The following is an 18293-nucleotide window of genomic DNA, read 5'->3' as shown; positions in this document are numbered from 1 at the left end:
CTGAATTGTTCCCAGACTCTTCTAGTGTTTACTGTAGATGAGATGTCAGTTCAATATTTCCTCAATTGTTTATAAGGTAGGTTATTAATAAAACAGACTCATGTAAGGTTTTAAAATGAAATGAATTAATATATGTTGTGTACAGATGGAGTTGCAGAAATTGCAGCATACACATAACCAAGGTTTTGACATAAAGCATGTTCATTTAAAGTAATGGAGTTTTATCTTGCAGTAGAAGTAAACAAAAGAGTCAGGGTGCTGGCTGTCTCTTCAAAATAGAAGATGTGAACTTGCTATTACTTTGAAATGCACACAACAATTAATTCTGAAGTACTAATTGCTTTATTATGCCGTTTCTTTTTAGTGATGTTCACACAGCGAACACTGTGTCAAAACAATTTTCAAGTATGATCTGTTGAGAGAAATCCAATGATTCTTCCAACTCTTCAGTTAAACCCAGTATTGAATGGGTTTTAAGTCTTGGAGATTAAATATGGTAAATAAGATAGGCGTTTTATTATTACATTACATTTCATTTGATTTCACAGGTTTCGGCTAAAAACCTTTATCAATACAGAAAAAGTACCCTGCTGCTTCTGTGATCCCCGGTTTCTGGTTTGATCCTTCATAAAGCCAGAAGCAACAATAAAAACTTCCTTTAGGGGCTCAAAACTCCAAACTGGAGCTGTGTTGATCCCATAATTATAAAGTAAGTGTGATCATAACTCAAAGTTTAGGCCTATACACACATTGCGACGACATACAGTATAATAATATAACACAGATTGCAGACAAATGTTATGCAACATCTGTGAATCTTAAAAAACGTTGCTTGATTAGCTTGATTAGTCTCACTGTTCAAACTGCTATCACAATTCAAATCTAATTTTTGGACAACTTGACATGAAACTACTAATTACAGCAGCAATAAGATAAGTCCCAAACATAAATGGGTTCTAAACGTCTCAACTAAGTTTAAAACAGAAGTGTTAAAGGTTATTAATCACAGGTCTTCATCAGTGTGTGTGCCTTGGCTCACTTGACATTTTCCAAACACATTTCTGATGAAAAGCTGACCCAACAATATCTTCTTCGCCTTATTAAGAACCAGCTCCCTAGCTGCAGTAAAGAATATATCATTCTTGATTAAAACTGCGAGATCTTGATTATTAATTATATCGGAAACAAAAGAAGTCTCCAGATACAACAGCGAGCAAACAGGTGCACATTAATAACACCTTGCTCCAAAGGTACAAGCTGTGTGTGTGTGTGTGTGTATTACAAAATGGACATTTTGATTTCCAAAAGACCAATTTTTTGATTGACACATTCCATTGAAATATAAATTGATCACGATTCCCCTGGATGCAGAGAAAATTATAATTAATTTGTGTTGGGGTTGAGGGAGTCTGCTGTGAAAACATCTGACATCGCCGAGGCACAAAAAAAGACACCAGCCACCTTCCCTGTGTCGCTCTTTGAAACAATGCAGTGGGAAATAGAAGCATGTTGCTAGGAAACAGACAGCAGTCTATAGCATCACAACACATCTCTGTATTGTATCGCTTTATTACTAGGATTAAGCATCTAGACAATAATGTGATCTATCGCCTGAGAATTAAAAATGTCATCGTGGTTGAGCAGGATTGTTGTACAGAAGGCAGCTAGTGGCACCGGCTTTCATACGAGTTCATGTTCATGTCATTCTATCTCTCATGGTGTCAACACAGGAGATCAGAGTTTAACGCTGGGGGATATATTGGGTAAATGTAGTTATTCAAAAGTCAAAAATGAAACTGAAATATGTCATTTATCCTCAGAAATTAAATCCATGGCCGAGACTTGATCAAAGTGCACATGTTGGATTTTATAGGCGTATTTGATTCGGAGTGCTGGAAGATTTCATTACAATTACTTGGTGGATTGTCAAGGGAAACGGCGTAACCATTGAGGGCTATAGCCAATATGGCGGGTCTTCTGTGCTGCTGCTGCTGCCGGGTCACAGAAATAATGACGGAGGCTGTAAAATGACAGCTGCTCTAAGTGTTCCAATAAACAATAGTGGGTGCGATCAATTCCACTAAGAATTGAGTGAAGGGATGATCATTTCTGAGATGGATGCGAACAGACAGATGAAGCGAGGACAGCACTCAAGTAGTTAAAAACAATTCAATGTTGCCAGTGTGGCGTGTGTGCAGTGATGGACAGATGGAATAAAATCAAAATGTGCCAATAAGAGAGTTGAGGGCCTACTCAAAGAGGTTTTATGGATAATTCATATTTTCAATGATTATACAGTTGTCAGTGTGTGTCACTAGGTCTGCCATGAACCCTAACACAAACACCAAGTGGGTTAATGATCATAAAAAGAGCCTAAACTATTGGCAGGTGTAGATTGACACTTACAATGATGAAAACATCTTTTCTCAACATCTCCGCAGAATGGAGTAAGCATATGGAGATCATTTGGAAATGGATAGGTTGGTAAAACGACATCTCAGACCAATGTGCCAATGGAGTCTGCAGCTTGTTGTTCGACAAGACAAAACATCCGCTTAATTCTGACTCTGGCTTGTGTTTCTGCTGGAAATATAACCAACCATCCCCGCCCTCCGCCCACACACAGCGACACGGCTGAACTGCTTTTTCAGAAATTGAGTTTAAGATCACGTCCATCTTTTAGCGACTAAAAGTGTCGTTCAATTTCTATAACGTGGATAAAAAAACCTCAAAGTTGACTTAAAGCTGCAATTTGTTTGGCAGGAAGAACTGCGAAACAAATCAACACACAACCTTGTCTTATAATGTTAACATGGTTAATATGTATTGGCATTCACCGCTTGCCATTTGTTTGTCTGCCATCTGGTGCAGGGAAGTTAAGTACACAATTTATAAAGACATTTTTTAATGGCGAGAACTGACTTCTACTGCTGGAAAATAGGATTGTGAGAGCAGCTAAGACTCCACTAAACAGTAAATGTGCATTTATAAAGTCAGAGTAATGACCGATAAAGCTAAAAGCTTGACAGAACTGCAGAGTTGGCTGTTAAGTCTGTGTTGCTCGATCACGCTCACATTATGAAGTCACTTTCTAACCCAGAAAATGCAAATTAAATACATATCAACTCTTGCTATATGTCATATACACTACAATTGATATGACATTGGCTGATGGAACTTTGCATAACCCCTGAAGGCTGAGGCCACTCTGGATAGCAGAGCACCAAATATTACAAAATTAAAAACCCTGATTAGAGCAGCTTGGATTCTATTTTCATAAAAGAAAGCACCTTTAAAATCGACTACTGGGGATTTTGGGCTTCAGGCTACTTCCTGTGTAATTCTTGCTCCTCTTTGTCTGGAGGCAGAGCAGATGAGTAATGACCCGGTACTCACCTGAGATCCTGGCACTCAGCATCTGCTTTCCGAGACGTTAACGTCATCGCACTCCCATTCACAGACTTAATCTTTAGCCTCTATTGCCTCGTTTGTTTGTGTTGACCCATTATCACACAAAATGCGTGTGTATAATACTTGATGCCCTGTCAGAGCGTGTTAGGGATCATGTTATAATATTCCCATGCTTTATTCTACCATGGGCTGTTTCCATACTTACTAAAAGCTTGTGAAGCATGTATGAATCAGTGAATACAGATAATAATAAACCCATTGGGATTCAAATCAATCAATCAATCAATCAATCAATCTATCTATCTATCTATCTATCTATCTATCTATCTATCTATCTATCTATCTACCTACCTACCTACCTATCTATTAGTACATCTGGTTGGCAAGCCAGTTATTTTATTTCCTCCAGTAGAAGTAATGTGGAAAGCTCCATTTCCATAAAATACAGTAATAATAGTACCATGTTGGGTGTCCTTTATATTTGCCACAATATGCAAGTATACAGTAGCTTGATCATAACACGGACTCTTTTCTTTTTGCCTCTGGTTGATTGAATAATCAGCATGTAGCCACTTGTTCTTTTCCCCCTGTCCACTGCTACTGGCCCAGACAAACAAGTTGTTTCTTTCTCCGGTATACAAGCTTCTGATTATATTCCCTCCCATTCACATGTGCTCGCTCTGCTTGAGACTTCCTGTTCTTCATGGTTGGTGGTAAACCGGCTGTTATGAAAGCAGGAACCATTTCCAAGATGGCCAAAAAAGGATAAATGTCCCTAAGCTGGTTAAAAGGGAGTGTAGAAATACAGGAATAGGCCACTGTTCTAGAAAAATCTGGCTCTACGATGCCCAGAGAATCATGCAAGTATTACAGGAGAGCAATAAAAGATTAGATATACTACTACATAATAAATATACGTTACTGTAAATGCACAAACCATTAAGTCAACATAAAAAATCATTAAAAGGAATCACCCAATGTTTAATTTTATTAAACTGATTTGCAGAAGCATCACTGTATTCTGTAGTGAATGAAGAATTACAGTGATCTGAACTGACTTGTTGGTAGACATCTGTCACTTGAACTTGCAAAATAAATAAAGCAAATCAAAAACAAAACAAGCAAAAAGCAAAACCGATAATATCTACGACCTACTGCACGCCTGTTCCAACACCATGGTTACTGTATTAGGCTACTGTAGTATATAAGCTTAAATAAAACGCCAAAGTCTGACTACACATCAGATCATTGCCACAACTGTGTGAGGGAACATACATATTTATTGTAGATTAAGTGGAGGGAACAGAGAGCAAACATCTAATAATAATAAAAAAAATACCCCAGTGTTTGCACTCCTCATTTTAAACATACCAACATGAAGCAAACTAAAACAATCAACATATTATTGCTATGAGTATTGCTCTAATATTTCTAAAATACCTCTCCTTAATTTTTTCCACAATTTAACACCTCTATACTTATTATGTACTGAAATTACAACTCTCCATCTTCAAAGACAGAGGAAGTGTAATTATTTCCCAATACATGGATTCATTTGAATAAAGTCTATAATAGGATGTATGAGCCCCACTAACAAAAACAAAAGATAAACACACAGCTCCTCTGCATTCTCTTTATGTAACAGGTTGGCTTGGATTTCCAGATGTGTGGCTGTGGTCAGTGTCTTAAATAAATATTCAATAAGTTACTGAGATACAGATTCCCCCCATGATTTAATTGTGTATGTATAGTATAATCATATTCCATGCATGTATTACTTCACTGTCTAAAGGGTATGGCCTTCCTTTACAGAGAGCGAGCTTCAGAACTGCATTTCCAACGGACCGGAGGCGTCGCGTTTACTCAACCACCGACAAAACACTGCCATGAAAATTATGCAAATTAATTAAATAAAGCTCACTGGAATATGATATGGAATGATGTTTCCCCATTTCTGTTTTCATGGATGATTTACTATAAAAGGCGTTGGCATGGAAACAGCAAGAGGCCACTTACTGCATTAGTAAATGTTTGTCCTTGGTAATGAACGAATGTTTATAATGATTACTCAACAGTGTTGTGCAAGAAATAGCCGATTTGTACCCTCGTGTCCTTTCCTCTTGTATAAGCTCAACTTGGGAGGAATCAATAATTGATGATACTGGATGTTGTTACCAGGTTCTTTGCACTTCTTGATATTCAGTATTGCCCGTGCGAGCAGATGTTTCAGACTTACCCTCAGGCGCGTCAGCATCACAGATCTTACTGATGACAATGGTACCATTCCCAGATGTGGGACCGTCCGCGGGCATTGGGCTCTAATGAAGAATAAAAACAAAAAAAACACAAGAGATATGTAAGGAATGTACAAAATATTTAATTGTGAACTTATGGAAACTATTGGCAACTATTGTAACACAGTAACACAGAAAAGTAAATCGCCAAAGTCTTGGTTTGGTTGGAGATTTGGTTGCAGCAGATGGTATTGCGTGAATAAAATCAATATCAAACATATACATCCTATCAGGGAAATATATTGGGTGAAATCTGTCTGGAACATTATTGGAATCAATCTCATCACAATCCTCGATTTGGTGGATGATGGACGTGGGAGAGAGCCGTCAAACACAACAGCCCAAAATCTCCCACATGGGAAGATAATCTCCCATTATTACATCATTTCCATACTCATCAAACCAATCCGTGACCCCTCATGACCTATGGACGGGGGGCATTGTGATCCTTGAAGAGACCATTAGGATAGGAATGTTTCATCACAGGATAATAGCGTTCAATAGCGTTCATTCAGCATAACCTTGTATTGATTTACAATGACTTTTCCTTCAAAGGACAGACTTAAATTTACTTTTGCGAGCCATCACAGTAGTCTGTCGTTCCTCGCCAGAAGGGAGAAACGACTTGTGCATGTGTGTGTACATGTCTGTAAGGGGAACAAACACAAGCCAACTTCCCATAAGCATAGGCTCTACCTGTGTATCACCTTGTCAGTGCTGCCACTTTCCTGGACAAGGCAGCAAACTACTATTTTTATTTTTTCAGATGAAATGTGAACCAGAATAACATCAAGCCTCCGGTACCACAGTGCTTCCAAATTTACAAAGTTCTCCTCAAATATGGCTCAGAGTGTTTACATTGCTCAGACAATGTAAAGACTGGAATCTGGGAGTTTCGTGTGATGCTCTAAATGCAAAACACATGCAGGGGAAAAAATGTCGGCACTTCAAATCAGGATGTTACATTTTGCTCTTTCTTGTTAATGGAAGCAATGTTAAACTACATTAAAAAGACGACAGATACAAGGAAAAAATAACCACATGATGCAACTTCCATGAGCTCTGAGTTGTCACTCAGCTTTGATCAAACATGTGGAGGCTTTAAAGAGAACAAGGGTTGTTTGATTTATTGTTCTTTACCTGCTTCATTTTGTCAGCTGCATTCTGAATCAGTAGCAGTGGGGAGCGTCGGGTTAATGTTACGTGCAAAATGCAAAGACATTTTTTTTTAAAAGAAGAAGCATTTGTTGATTTCAAGAATTTGAGTGACAACTCTGTTGCATTCCTTGATTTTTACAAAATATGTGGTTAATAACAGATGAATGTTGTAACGGCAACACATTTGGACCGGTGCTGTGAATGTTTTAAGGTAGGAGCCCCGGTGATCCAAGAGAAAAAAAAGTTTGTCTGGTGCCTTTTGACGAGGGTGAATAAAACTGTCTTACACACATCCACCCACACCTGACAGAACACATCTACATCAGATCACAGGCTGTAGGCTGTCAAACAACAAGGTCTAAAAAAGCCTTGCTACCAGCCCGTAGTGGTTAGGGTTGCACTGTCCTCTGTGGAGCGTCATGTTTTTACTTGAGGAAATAAAAATGTAAAAATGCATAGAAATGTCACATATCAAACTTCGCTCACCTGTAAGAGATATTTCTGGCTGCCATACATGACATATTGTGGGGCAAGGCTGTAGATCATGTAGCTGGTGTGAAGGACGATCAAGAGAAGAATCATACAGAGGAAGAGGAGGGCCTGGGGACGGGTTCTCTTAGGTCGGATTTTGTATAGCTGCAAAAGAAAAGAGTATTAATGTCAGTATAAATTGATCAATATTTTTATATTAACCTTTTAATGTGAAGGCATCGAACATGGCGATGAACCCATGGAAAATCAACATCAAACCCTGCAGCTCTACAGAACTTTGGTCTCATCACATTTACACTTGTCCAAGATTAAAGAAAACTGTTGTTTCCATTCCAAATAAGCAAACAATCCTGAATTGTCCAGCACCAAACCCTAGACAGACAAAGTTAATGAATAGCTGGTAGAAAAAGCTACAGCACCACATATTTAAAGAGTTGTTAGAGAAGACTCTTAACAATACAATGGGATTTCACTCATGACGGGGACCAAAACAAGAAAGCAGTTGTTTGGTAATGTTGTTTGTTCTATGCTGAATGCTACTTCTTGATAACGAAGAAGGCATTCAATTTCATGAAGTGTAATTATGTAGTGCTGCATTTCAGTCAGCCATGTTTTTGAGTAATTGGTGCAACTTTGAAGTGGCAGTATACCTGGTTAAAACAACAACAACAACACAGAATTGTACAATTACTGTTGAACAACTAAAACAGAATAAGCATGAAGTTAAGCCTTTGTCTTAAGGCATTTGCCTACCCTTATCCAGAAGAACCAGATGCCCATGTTGCGAATTCCGGCCATGGATGTGAGCACAAAGTACATAGTGATGACTGTAATCAGCAAGTAATCCAATGGGAAAACCTGTGACACCAGGGGGCAGAGGTCAGCGACATCTCTCACATTGCACATGTCTCACACAACATCGTTACTACTTCCTGAGGCCGCACACATTGAGCATAAACAGAAATTGAACGACTGGCTCCCTATTCTGCTTAAAGCTGTTACGAATGGACGATTACTATCAATACATCTTTGTTTGGCAATTAATCTTGAGCACAATGGAGCTGCTCCCTGTGCATTGTGGTATATCAGGGAGCAATCCCAATACCCAAGTATGACCCAACATATAAATAAACTGCACTTCCTTTAGCCATGCAGGGTAATGTAAGTAATATCAATACATCAGTAAGTGAGGTCATAGTAAAGAAAATAACATGCACTGCATATCTTTCTTAAAGGTCTGATTTAACCTACACTGGCTTCTTTAGATCCCTTTTGTTGGTACTCCTCTTTAAAATTATACACTTTTTCATACACTTTACTCCAAGGAAGGTCATATTTCGAAGTAGCTCCCTTAGACATTTAATCAATTGCACTATCTATGAAGCAGCTCTTTAATGGCCAGAGCTGTCAATCTTTCTTTTTTTTTTTATTCTGGTGCTGAATAATAAGTTCAACAGAGGATGTCCTGTTGACTGTGTAGATCTTTGACAGTGACCTAGAAGAGTGCTGAAACAAAGTCTAAATACTGTGTCACCCGTACAGTTCACATTTTCCAAAACTTTTGTTGTTGTATTCTACGTTAGTTACAAAACACAGACACACAATAAATCCTCCTGAAGGTCTTGGCCATTTCAAGTTTGAGTTCAAGTTCACCCCCCAACAGACTGAAAAGCTTTTGATGGTTTCTGCTCTACACTGTTTTTCATGCATAGTTTACAGCAAACGGTCAGCATAGGTCAGTGAGGAATGCATTCACATCCCTCTGCTCAAAAGGGAGGATGTTTTGGAATTTTTCTATAAAAGAATCTATGCTGTAGTTTAGCAGGATTTGTTTGTGTGGAGAAAAACAGATTAAAATGTCTCGTAATCATCAAAAACCAATTGATAGTTTGAAGTTATACGTGTTGATGTACGTGAAACACAAACATATCGCTTAAATCATATTTTCATTACAATAAGTCCTTTCAGCAAATGAGATGTAAGGTTACTCACAGGTTGTAAGGCGAGTAGAAGCTCATTCAGAGGATTGGTTAGGTTGGTGCCAAAGATTATGAATCCAGAGCTGATGCCAGCAGAGTGGAGGGCTGTATCCAAACTGGACCGCGCGCGCGCACACACACACGCACACGCACACACACACACACACACACACACACACACACACACACACACACACACACACACACACACACACACACACACACACACACCCTTAAATATGAGTAAGCATTTCGAGTATTTAAAAGTACTCTAAACTATTAAACAGTGGGACTTTGCAGTATATGATTGAACATCACACATCTTGTCATACATTTGTGAACTGGACTGTGTCAAATAAAAGGGCATTACAGTAAATGTCTCACTTACTTTGAGATGAACAGAGCAACAGCGAAGAGCAAAGCCACCAGGATAAAGAAAATGCCCAACAGTATCTATAGAAACATAAAAAGAAATACAATCCATCACAATAGAACACAGTCATATAAAAGAAAACAGAGTGAAAGGTATATTTTAAAGGCACATACTGGGTCGGCAAATATAACCTTTTGTTCATGTTTTGTGTCAGGGCGAGACCATATGGCTTGACCAGCCAGTTTGGCACGGTTGCCTAAGGTGACAGGGGGAAGCTAAGGCACAGCTCAGACAGTGCAGGGAGGTTGCAACATGGGAGGCAAATGGGGGTGACAGCCAAGAAAGCAATAAACCCCATCAACCGCTATGTTGTTACAGGCCTCTACGGCTGAAATGCCCTGCAACAACCATGGTACAGCAAAATAGAAAAGAAACTGACTGATGTCACGTACAATATCTAGAAATTAACAACAACAACAAAATAATATAACAAAAATACTGTTCAATTTTGGATGCTACCAGACAGAAATGGTAAATGGTTGTGTTGAAAACGACTCCTTAAACCATAAAACATTCTGCCGTTACAACATGCAACAAAGAATTAAATTCAGCAAAATATTCTGGCAAAATTACAATTAAAACCTGAGGAATTAAGATTGATGTTAGGGTGGGAAGCAGATGAAACTAAATTCACTGATTATAACCATGTAAGCAATGCGTATGTGAGAGAATGAAAAGATAGCACTCAAGAAGAAATGGCATCAAATGATGGTTTAGAACTGATTTTGCCAAAAAAAAAATCAGGGATGACAAATGATGCTTTGTCATCACTGATTTGGTGAAATCAGTGATGACAAAGCATCATCTGATGCCATTTCTTCTTTAGTGTGGCAAAGCATCAATTACAATCAACAGTGTAACAATCAAGAGACATCTCATTACTGTCTGCAATGCATTGGTATGAACTATTGTAGTTAGTTGGCAAGACAAACTGGCAAAAAGAGGTATGTGCCCATTCATCCTTCCACGTATCCACTCTCATCAAGCCTTCAAGCCATCCTTTGATCAATCCTTCAATCCATCGGCCCATCCATCCATCTATCCATCCATCAGAGCATGTCAAGAGACATTTTTACAGGTAGACAAAGTCAAGCACTCTGTAATGGTTGCATGCCTAGTTATTGGTTACAAAACAAACGAGTCTAATGTAGTGAGTGCAAAACTATTATGCATAATAGAGTTGATTACTTCTGATTTGGTAATTGTGTCCATACCTGGTTTTGGAACTACAATGTGATTGACTGTATACCAATGTCATGCCGATAATAGATTGATGTTGGCTTAATATCTCAGTCAAGCCCACAGGAGTGAATGCTTCTACTCAAATATTAGTTGAGTGCATTGGTTGTAAAGAGAGCTCTGTCAATGGATTGTATGCTAAAGATACCTGTAATAATTGGTCATAGACATCATAAAGCATTGTCATTGATTTGCCAGTCAGTTTATGAGGCTCTGTATACTGCTGTGGAATAAACTTGGGCTATAGATATACTGTATACTGTACATACTGAATATGCATGTAGAGATACAGATATAGATATGCTTCTTTTCTTGAATAACTATTAAGAAAGTCTGACAAACCTGCACTGCACTTATTAAAAAATGCATGCAATTATTAAAAAAACAAAAACAAGCTTAATATACTTCACGCTATGTACACATTGCATATCATATTCATAGTCATATCGCCTACCACAGCAGTGAAATGAAAACACATGTTCGGGAAACACTGGTGGCACTGCTCTGGAGAACTTGGCTTATCAGTCAACACCAGTGCCTGGGTTTACAGTAAATGAATCTCCCAACTCATTACTGTTTAAATGTGAGTCTGGGGAATGTCATTAGCAGCAATCCCCTTGGTTAAAGACCAACTGTTACAGATACTGGTTGAAAATGTTTGTGCATGCCTGCAGTGCAGTGAATTACTGGAAAATAAAAAGCAGGGGCAATGTGACATATGAACTCAGATGGGTTTTTCAGATGCCTATGGCCAGAAATGACTATGACACATACTATTTTCACAAATATAAATCTTTTCTTTTTGCTTTTGGAATGGTCTTTCCACAGTTAATAAAATATGACGCCAAATGTACCGTTGTTTATCAGGTTCCATTTGAATTCTATGTAATGTTTGGGTGTTTAACTCATATAGGTCCTATAATGAGGTATTTTCTAATGTTATATTCCTTACCAAGGATGTAAATGGACGTGGACCAATTGAACACAGGCTTGAAGCACTGTAAAGATGTACCTGATCGAATGGTAATTTCGTGAAAACAGTCTTATTGTAAATAATCACAATCTTCTCAGACAGTCACCTTCTCCATCTCATACATTCTGAACAGCTAATCCAGGAAGTGTGCAAGTAGGGAGGAAATGCTGCTATCTGTAATGGCCAAAGTGTCAACGCACAAGCATACCGCCGCACAAATAAATTGCGTCACTTGATGATGTCGCTTCCTTAGTTGACCCATGGACTGGGCAACAGGCATGTTGGCACCAAGATACCAATACGTCCCAAAATCTTATAGTGTAGTACATCAAGTGGTGCCACTCCCATTTATACAGATGCACTCATACAGATACACACAAGATGAGAAGCATAAATCTTTTAGAAATGCCCTGGAATGTGATTGAGTAGGAATAAGGACGGGCCATATTAAAATTGCATATGAGGTCCAGATATTGGTTGGACACCTTGAAAAACTACAATCAAAGACAAGTTTTGTGGTTGCTTTGGTTTATCCCGTGGGAACCATGAGATTCTGTCTGAGAAATGTGAAACTCCCAGAGTGCCTCCAGAGTAAATTAGGTGAGGAGATGACCCTTGGGAATCATGTAGATATGCGGTAGTGTAAAGTAGAACTACAAGTAAATCTAGAGCAGTCCAGATTAGAAGTTGAGGACAAAGAAACTGTTGGGGAGGAAGACTTTAAAACTGATAGTGATGAACAGGGAGACGCCATCACAACACATCGACTAATACGTGTGCCTGTGAGATGATACCCAAGGTTGCGCAAAGAGTTTACTCACTGTAATATTCCCATAATGCATGCTCACCTTGACAGGTCGAAGGGCACAGCCCATCTTAGAGCAGCAGTTCCTCTCTACAATCTCCAGGTGTGTACTCTTTCTCTTGAGGACCTGCAGTTTGCCCTCCAGCTCATGCAGGCTGCGTCGATCCCTCGAGGACAGGGGACGTCCATCTTTACACTGATTAATAAATAAACACACATAACCATCAGCAAAGCGAAACTGATTCTGCTACACATCTTGGCTAAGACTTCCTTTGACAATGAGTTTATTAATCTTAAGGGGACTCTCCCAGTAAAATAAAGGTTAATTAATCAATAAAGTACCCTTTAAACACAAGATGGGTCAGAATGCTTTACATATGGCATAACAAGACATTCAAACATTTAAAGACAATTGCATGAGAACTTAATTAGGGAATAAAAGTTGAAGTGAAATGTCTGTATGGTTAAATATCTAATAGACCCACGCATCTTAGTAGTAAAATTCTGTACATACTAGAGAAAATGCCAGCATTTGCCATTTACTTTCCCTAAAGGCCCTGAAAATGAAACCATCCTAAATATTAAACTTTATAATGAATTGTGCAACCAGTTCCAAATGTTCCTCCAGCAGCAGTCTCGGCAATTATACTACTGTGATACACTTACTAAAGTAACCTTCAAACTTGCTCTAGTTTCCATCATTATCTACCTTGATGGGCAATCATGTCTGGCCAGGAATAATTCATTTTATGTAGATACACATATATGATATTTTGTAATTCTATACAGTAGCCCTAAATCCTGCCTTTGTGAAGTTCGGTGTAATATTCCTTTTTGAACAGTTTCTTCAAGGAGTTGATTACATTTTACGTTCATGATAAGCATTGGTGTATTGTACTGCATCATATCAAAATGAACCTGTGTACCGTTCGTTCTTTTAATATTTCTTTTTGAAATGACAACAAGAAAATGAGTAAACCAGCTTTTATTTGGTTTTTCCTGTTGTCAATCTGCAACCAGAATTACGATACACCAGAAAACAGTCCGGATTCATGTGGTTCTCATTATTTGGTTGCGTCGTTGTTTGGTTTTGGTACAAATTGGAAGTTACGTGCCAAGAATAGAAGGTGTTGGCGTTACATTGATGGTGGCCATCCATTTGTAGAAAACCTCCTGTCTAGAGACGTATGAGCTTTGTACAAGCAACCTGAAGGTGCAATAACATATTCATATGTGTCATCTTTTGTAGGATGACGCAGGATGACACAGCGCTATTATTTACACATCAGTGAAGTATGCAATTGCACTACTCATTCAAATGCTAAAAGACAATCAATCTCAATCTGTAGCCAAAATGATTGAGATGTTCATTGGTCCATTGTCTAACTTTGGTACAAATTTAATTGAAATCTGCCTCTACTTACTAGTCATAACAGACACACAACCTTCACAGGGATAAGATTTATGAGCATGTTATTGAATCGCATCCGATTATAGAAGTGTACCCACAAACTGGTATTTCAATGTCAGAGGAAAGTATGCATGATGAATGCATCCATTCTCTCTCGATACCACAGGCAATAATCAGTAAATTATCAGTTTGCCCGAGTAATTCACATTTGTGCTACATACTCTTGAGAGGCTGGTTGAGAGGAGATACTAAGAATGCTAAACATGCTTAAAACTGCATTCAGGGATGGTGAAAGAGAGAGAATGGAAAGAAAAGGATCAGCTGGAGGCCATGAGTCTTAGAGAAAATACAGGCACATGTACATTGAGGTTGTACTGAAGTGCTTAAAGACTACAGAAGTGAAACAGTTTTTGTTTGGTTTCAGTCCAGTTGCAGTTCTTGTTAAATGGCCTTGTTGTGAGTTTTGAGGTACAAGCATATGTGATGTCTTGCTTGTGTTCTATGCCATCCACTTCGGACTAACCTTGGATTTCAGGTTTTCTATCTGGTGCTCGACGTCATCCGTGTCCTCTGTGTTCTGCAGCCGCTCATAAGCCACGCTCCGAGTGCCTTTTATCAGATTCAAAGGCAGCACAGACATGCCATATGCCTGAAAGACAGTGTGAAGCTACCATTAAAATCGCATACACGGTCTGAGTGAGATGGTTGCATATGGCACATGCATCCACCCACACACGTTGATGCCTGATGACAAACACATCACAATTTGAAACACATGACAAAAGTGAAATCAGAATAACCCACCCACCCACCCACACAAGCACAAGCACACACACACCGACACACACCGACACACACCGACACACACACACACACACACACACACACACACACACACACACACACACACACACACACACACACACACACACACACACACACACACACACACACACACCAAATCACAGTTCTTGGCCTCTGAGGCTGTGTCATTTTTGTTTAGAAGAAATTAAAATGGTGGAATCTATAATTTTGCTGGGGTTCATTGGTGAATTTGCTGCAACCATTTTGTGTGGATATCATTGGCTTATATCACCCTGATTCAATTTACAGCTTAACAGTGCCCCCATGTGACAGCAGAACCCTGCATCCAATATTTTCTGAATTTGATTTAACCGAATGGTTGTTTTAGTAAGTGCGGACATTCAGGTGCAATAAACATTTTTAAACATGTGAGTCAACCTTTCATTTAAAAACAGATAAATGTTGCCATTGGTTATTAATGCAAATGCAAAAAAGAGCAGACAGACGGGACACAGAAAGGAGAGGGTGGTGTGAACAACAGGAGCACAAAATCCAAAAGGTAAAATTCAGATACCTGGGCCCTGAGAGTCTCCAGCTAGACACAATGTGGGGCGTCTGAACTTTAATTAACAATAAGGGGCATTTCTAATAACAGGAAACAGGCCAATCAATACAAAATGAAAATAAAAGCAGGAGACCGATGCTCTCTTGCTCTCCTGCTGATCTTGGTTGCTTTTACCGACTTGGAGCAGTGCCATTTTAAGTGTTCACAATAAAACAAAGGGACCTTCTGTGCAAAGATGCGTCCTGTCAAAAGATGATATCCTCTTTCTTCTATTTTTCTAATCGATAAATGTCAGAGGCTGTATTTTTTTCAAAAAACAACTTTTACTAGTTTCTGAGTGTTAGGTAGCATTAAGACAGTCGCATGGGATACTAAGTCAGGCTAGACTATTATTAGTCTCTGCTGTGGATCTCTGCTACGGGCGAAAGTCGCCTCCTGCAATGAATCATGGAGCTCTTAAGGCCAGAGCATGTCCCGAATATCAAACACACTCATAAAAGGAAAACCTGTCCCAGATCCCAAGAGAAACATTTCCCTTCCTCTCCAATGTGCAAATACACAAGAGAAATATAAAACAAAATCCAGGTGTTCCATTCTCCACAATGCCATAGTTCACACCTCATCATGCGCGATCATTAAGGTTGTTGTGAAACCACTGTGGTCAGTAATAATGAGGAATAGCTTAAAGCTGGGTGGTTGTGTCTGTGTGTGTGTGTGTGTGTGTGCGTGTGTGTGTGTGTGTGTGTGTGTGGGCAGAGGTGGGGGGATTTACTGGCTGGAATCATTCAAAGAGGGTCATGTGATGGCAAAGTGGAAGGAGGGCGCGCTAGATGGACATTCGTTTCTTACACAAGCCTCCTCTTTGTTGATCTTTCTGCTTGTGACAGTGGAGCCAAATGGGAGGAGGAGGAAGAGGAGGTTGTCCCCTACATTTTCAATACCTTTTTAAAAAGAGACCAATCCAATATATAACCCAGCTAGCCACTCAGAATAAAACTGCTTTAGACAAGATGGATTCATATAAGTCAACTTAATTTTGATATGTGGGCAAAGGCAAGGCGATTCTAAATATAAAATCTGAAAAGTATGCATCCTAAAGAAATCATGATGACCAGCATTGCCACATGAATGACTTTCAGGATGCAATTAGATAGACAGGTCAGTGTACAGAAGCTGCATGCGACACAATCCAGATCGGTCTTTGTAGATTGCTGCAAATGTCAAATCGAGGGATAGACCGAGTTTATTAACTCGGAATATCCGAGTGCATGAAGGAGAGATGCAGAACGAGGGCCCTAGAGTGAAATAGTCGGGTTTCCCTTGCTGTGTACTCCTGTTTGCAGTTCGTGGCACTTGAAGCACTGTCAGTTTGAATTTAGTTTTTTTTGGATTAAATGTTGACATCACAATAGCTACAGCTTCAGTATGTGTGCTATCACTTCTCGTATTACTGTCAGTGATACTTTCCCTCTCCTGCACATTCGGGCTGTCACTGTTAATGTTTTACATAGCATAACCGTTTAGTTAAAATGATATGGAATCACACACACACACACACACACACACACACTCGGGGAGTGGGTTACTTACAATCAAAAAAAATGTAGAGTACGTCTAGTTAATGTAACATGACCAACAAAAAAGTTTCTAAAGTATATGATGTTTGTGATCTTCAAAGAAAAGAGTATACAACTTCAGATCCGTTTACCTCTGAGCATCATGTACTAGAAGATATGTTCATGTCCATGATGTGTTTTTCTCTTCGGAGACTTCGGGTGTATCCTTAAGTCTTACTGATACATCTTGTTTGTTCTATTTGTGAGCCACAGGCTTTCGTGCTGTCAGATGTACTCGCTAGATTCAATATTGCTCAAAATGTTCAATAGCCTCTATCCAAAGTTCACAGAGCACAAGGAAAATACACTAAATGCTCAATGTATTTGATTGGATGCCCTTGAGTCATTAATTAGAAATTGGTATAAAAAAACAATTCCTTACTATAACTCATGACACAATAAGCTGGTTATCTGATCAATAAGTGGCATAACTGGAACATTAAACTTAGAAAGATCAGGCTGACAGCTGTGCCAAGCACCAGCAAATTCAAAACACTATTATATCACACAAGTGACAAAAGGAAATGGTGGGAGTGAGCGTGTGCAGCACAAATGCTTATATTATTATTTAAACAGGATGATATATAAAAAGGCAGGCTGTAAATTGAAATGAACATGACAGAAAACATTTTTGAAAAGGTAATACTGTTAATAATTCACATCACTATGGAAATGCAGAATATTTCTACAGTATCTAAAATAATCATCATAGTAGGGAATTCAGCTTAATCAATAGTCTTCAACTTTAGTTTTATGTTATCTCCTATGGCCGGAATCTGATAGTGCTTGTATCTGTATGTGTTTAGCCATCTACCTGGACATTCTCCAAGCATAGGAGAGGACACGTGTTCTACTTGGCTTTTACAGGTGATAATGCATTGTTTATAGTTAAACTCTGTCAGAGGAATATTCACGCATTCTCGGTAATGGTATAGATTATTAACACCAGGGAACATTCTGCTATCACCACCAAGGAGGAATGACTTACTGTGCCAACATCAAATTAAAAGCAAGACTTTATGAAAGGAATATGTTGACTGCTTAGTGATTATCATTCAAATTCCTATTTAATGACCATAGAGCTATTATTCTGCATACCTTTCTTATTTGTAA

At 38.9% G+C, this 18293-nt stretch overlaps 1 protein-coding gene across 1 annotated transcript in view; it reads right to left on the bottom strand.

The window, feature by feature from the left end:
• The window catches only part of lmbrd1 (LMBR1 domain containing 1), a 56607-nt gene that overhangs the window by 6119 nt on the left and 32195 nt on the right, over positions 1-18293 (bottom strand). The window contains exons 8-14 of the mRNA XM_076165282.1: positions 14719-14844; positions 12828-12980; positions 9723-9787; positions 9348-9450; positions 8109-8213; positions 7350-7499; positions 5648-5729 (exon numbers count right to left, since the gene is read on the bottom strand). Of these exons, the coding sequence (XP_076021397.1) occupies positions 5648-5729; positions 7350-7499; positions 8109-8213; positions 9348-9450; positions 9723-9787; positions 12828-12980; positions 14719-14844 (784 nt within the window). The remainder of the gene's footprint in view (positions 1-5647; positions 5730-7349; positions 7500-8108; positions 8214-9347; positions 9451-9722; positions 9788-12827; positions 12981-14718; positions 14845-18293) is intronic.

The sequence above is a fragment of the Genypterus blacodes genome, unplaced genomic scaffold, assembly GCF_046128005.1.
Source record: "Genypterus blacodes isolate CSIRO-AG114 ecotype Tasmania unplaced genomic scaffold, CSIRO-AGI_Gbla_v1 ptg000012l_1, whole genome shotgun sequence".
In the NCBI taxonomy this organism is placed as follows: Eukaryota; Metazoa; Chordata; class Actinopteri; order Ophidiiformes; family Ophidiidae; genus Genypterus; species Genypterus blacodes.
This window is presented reverse-complemented; position numbering and strand designations above follow the sequence as displayed.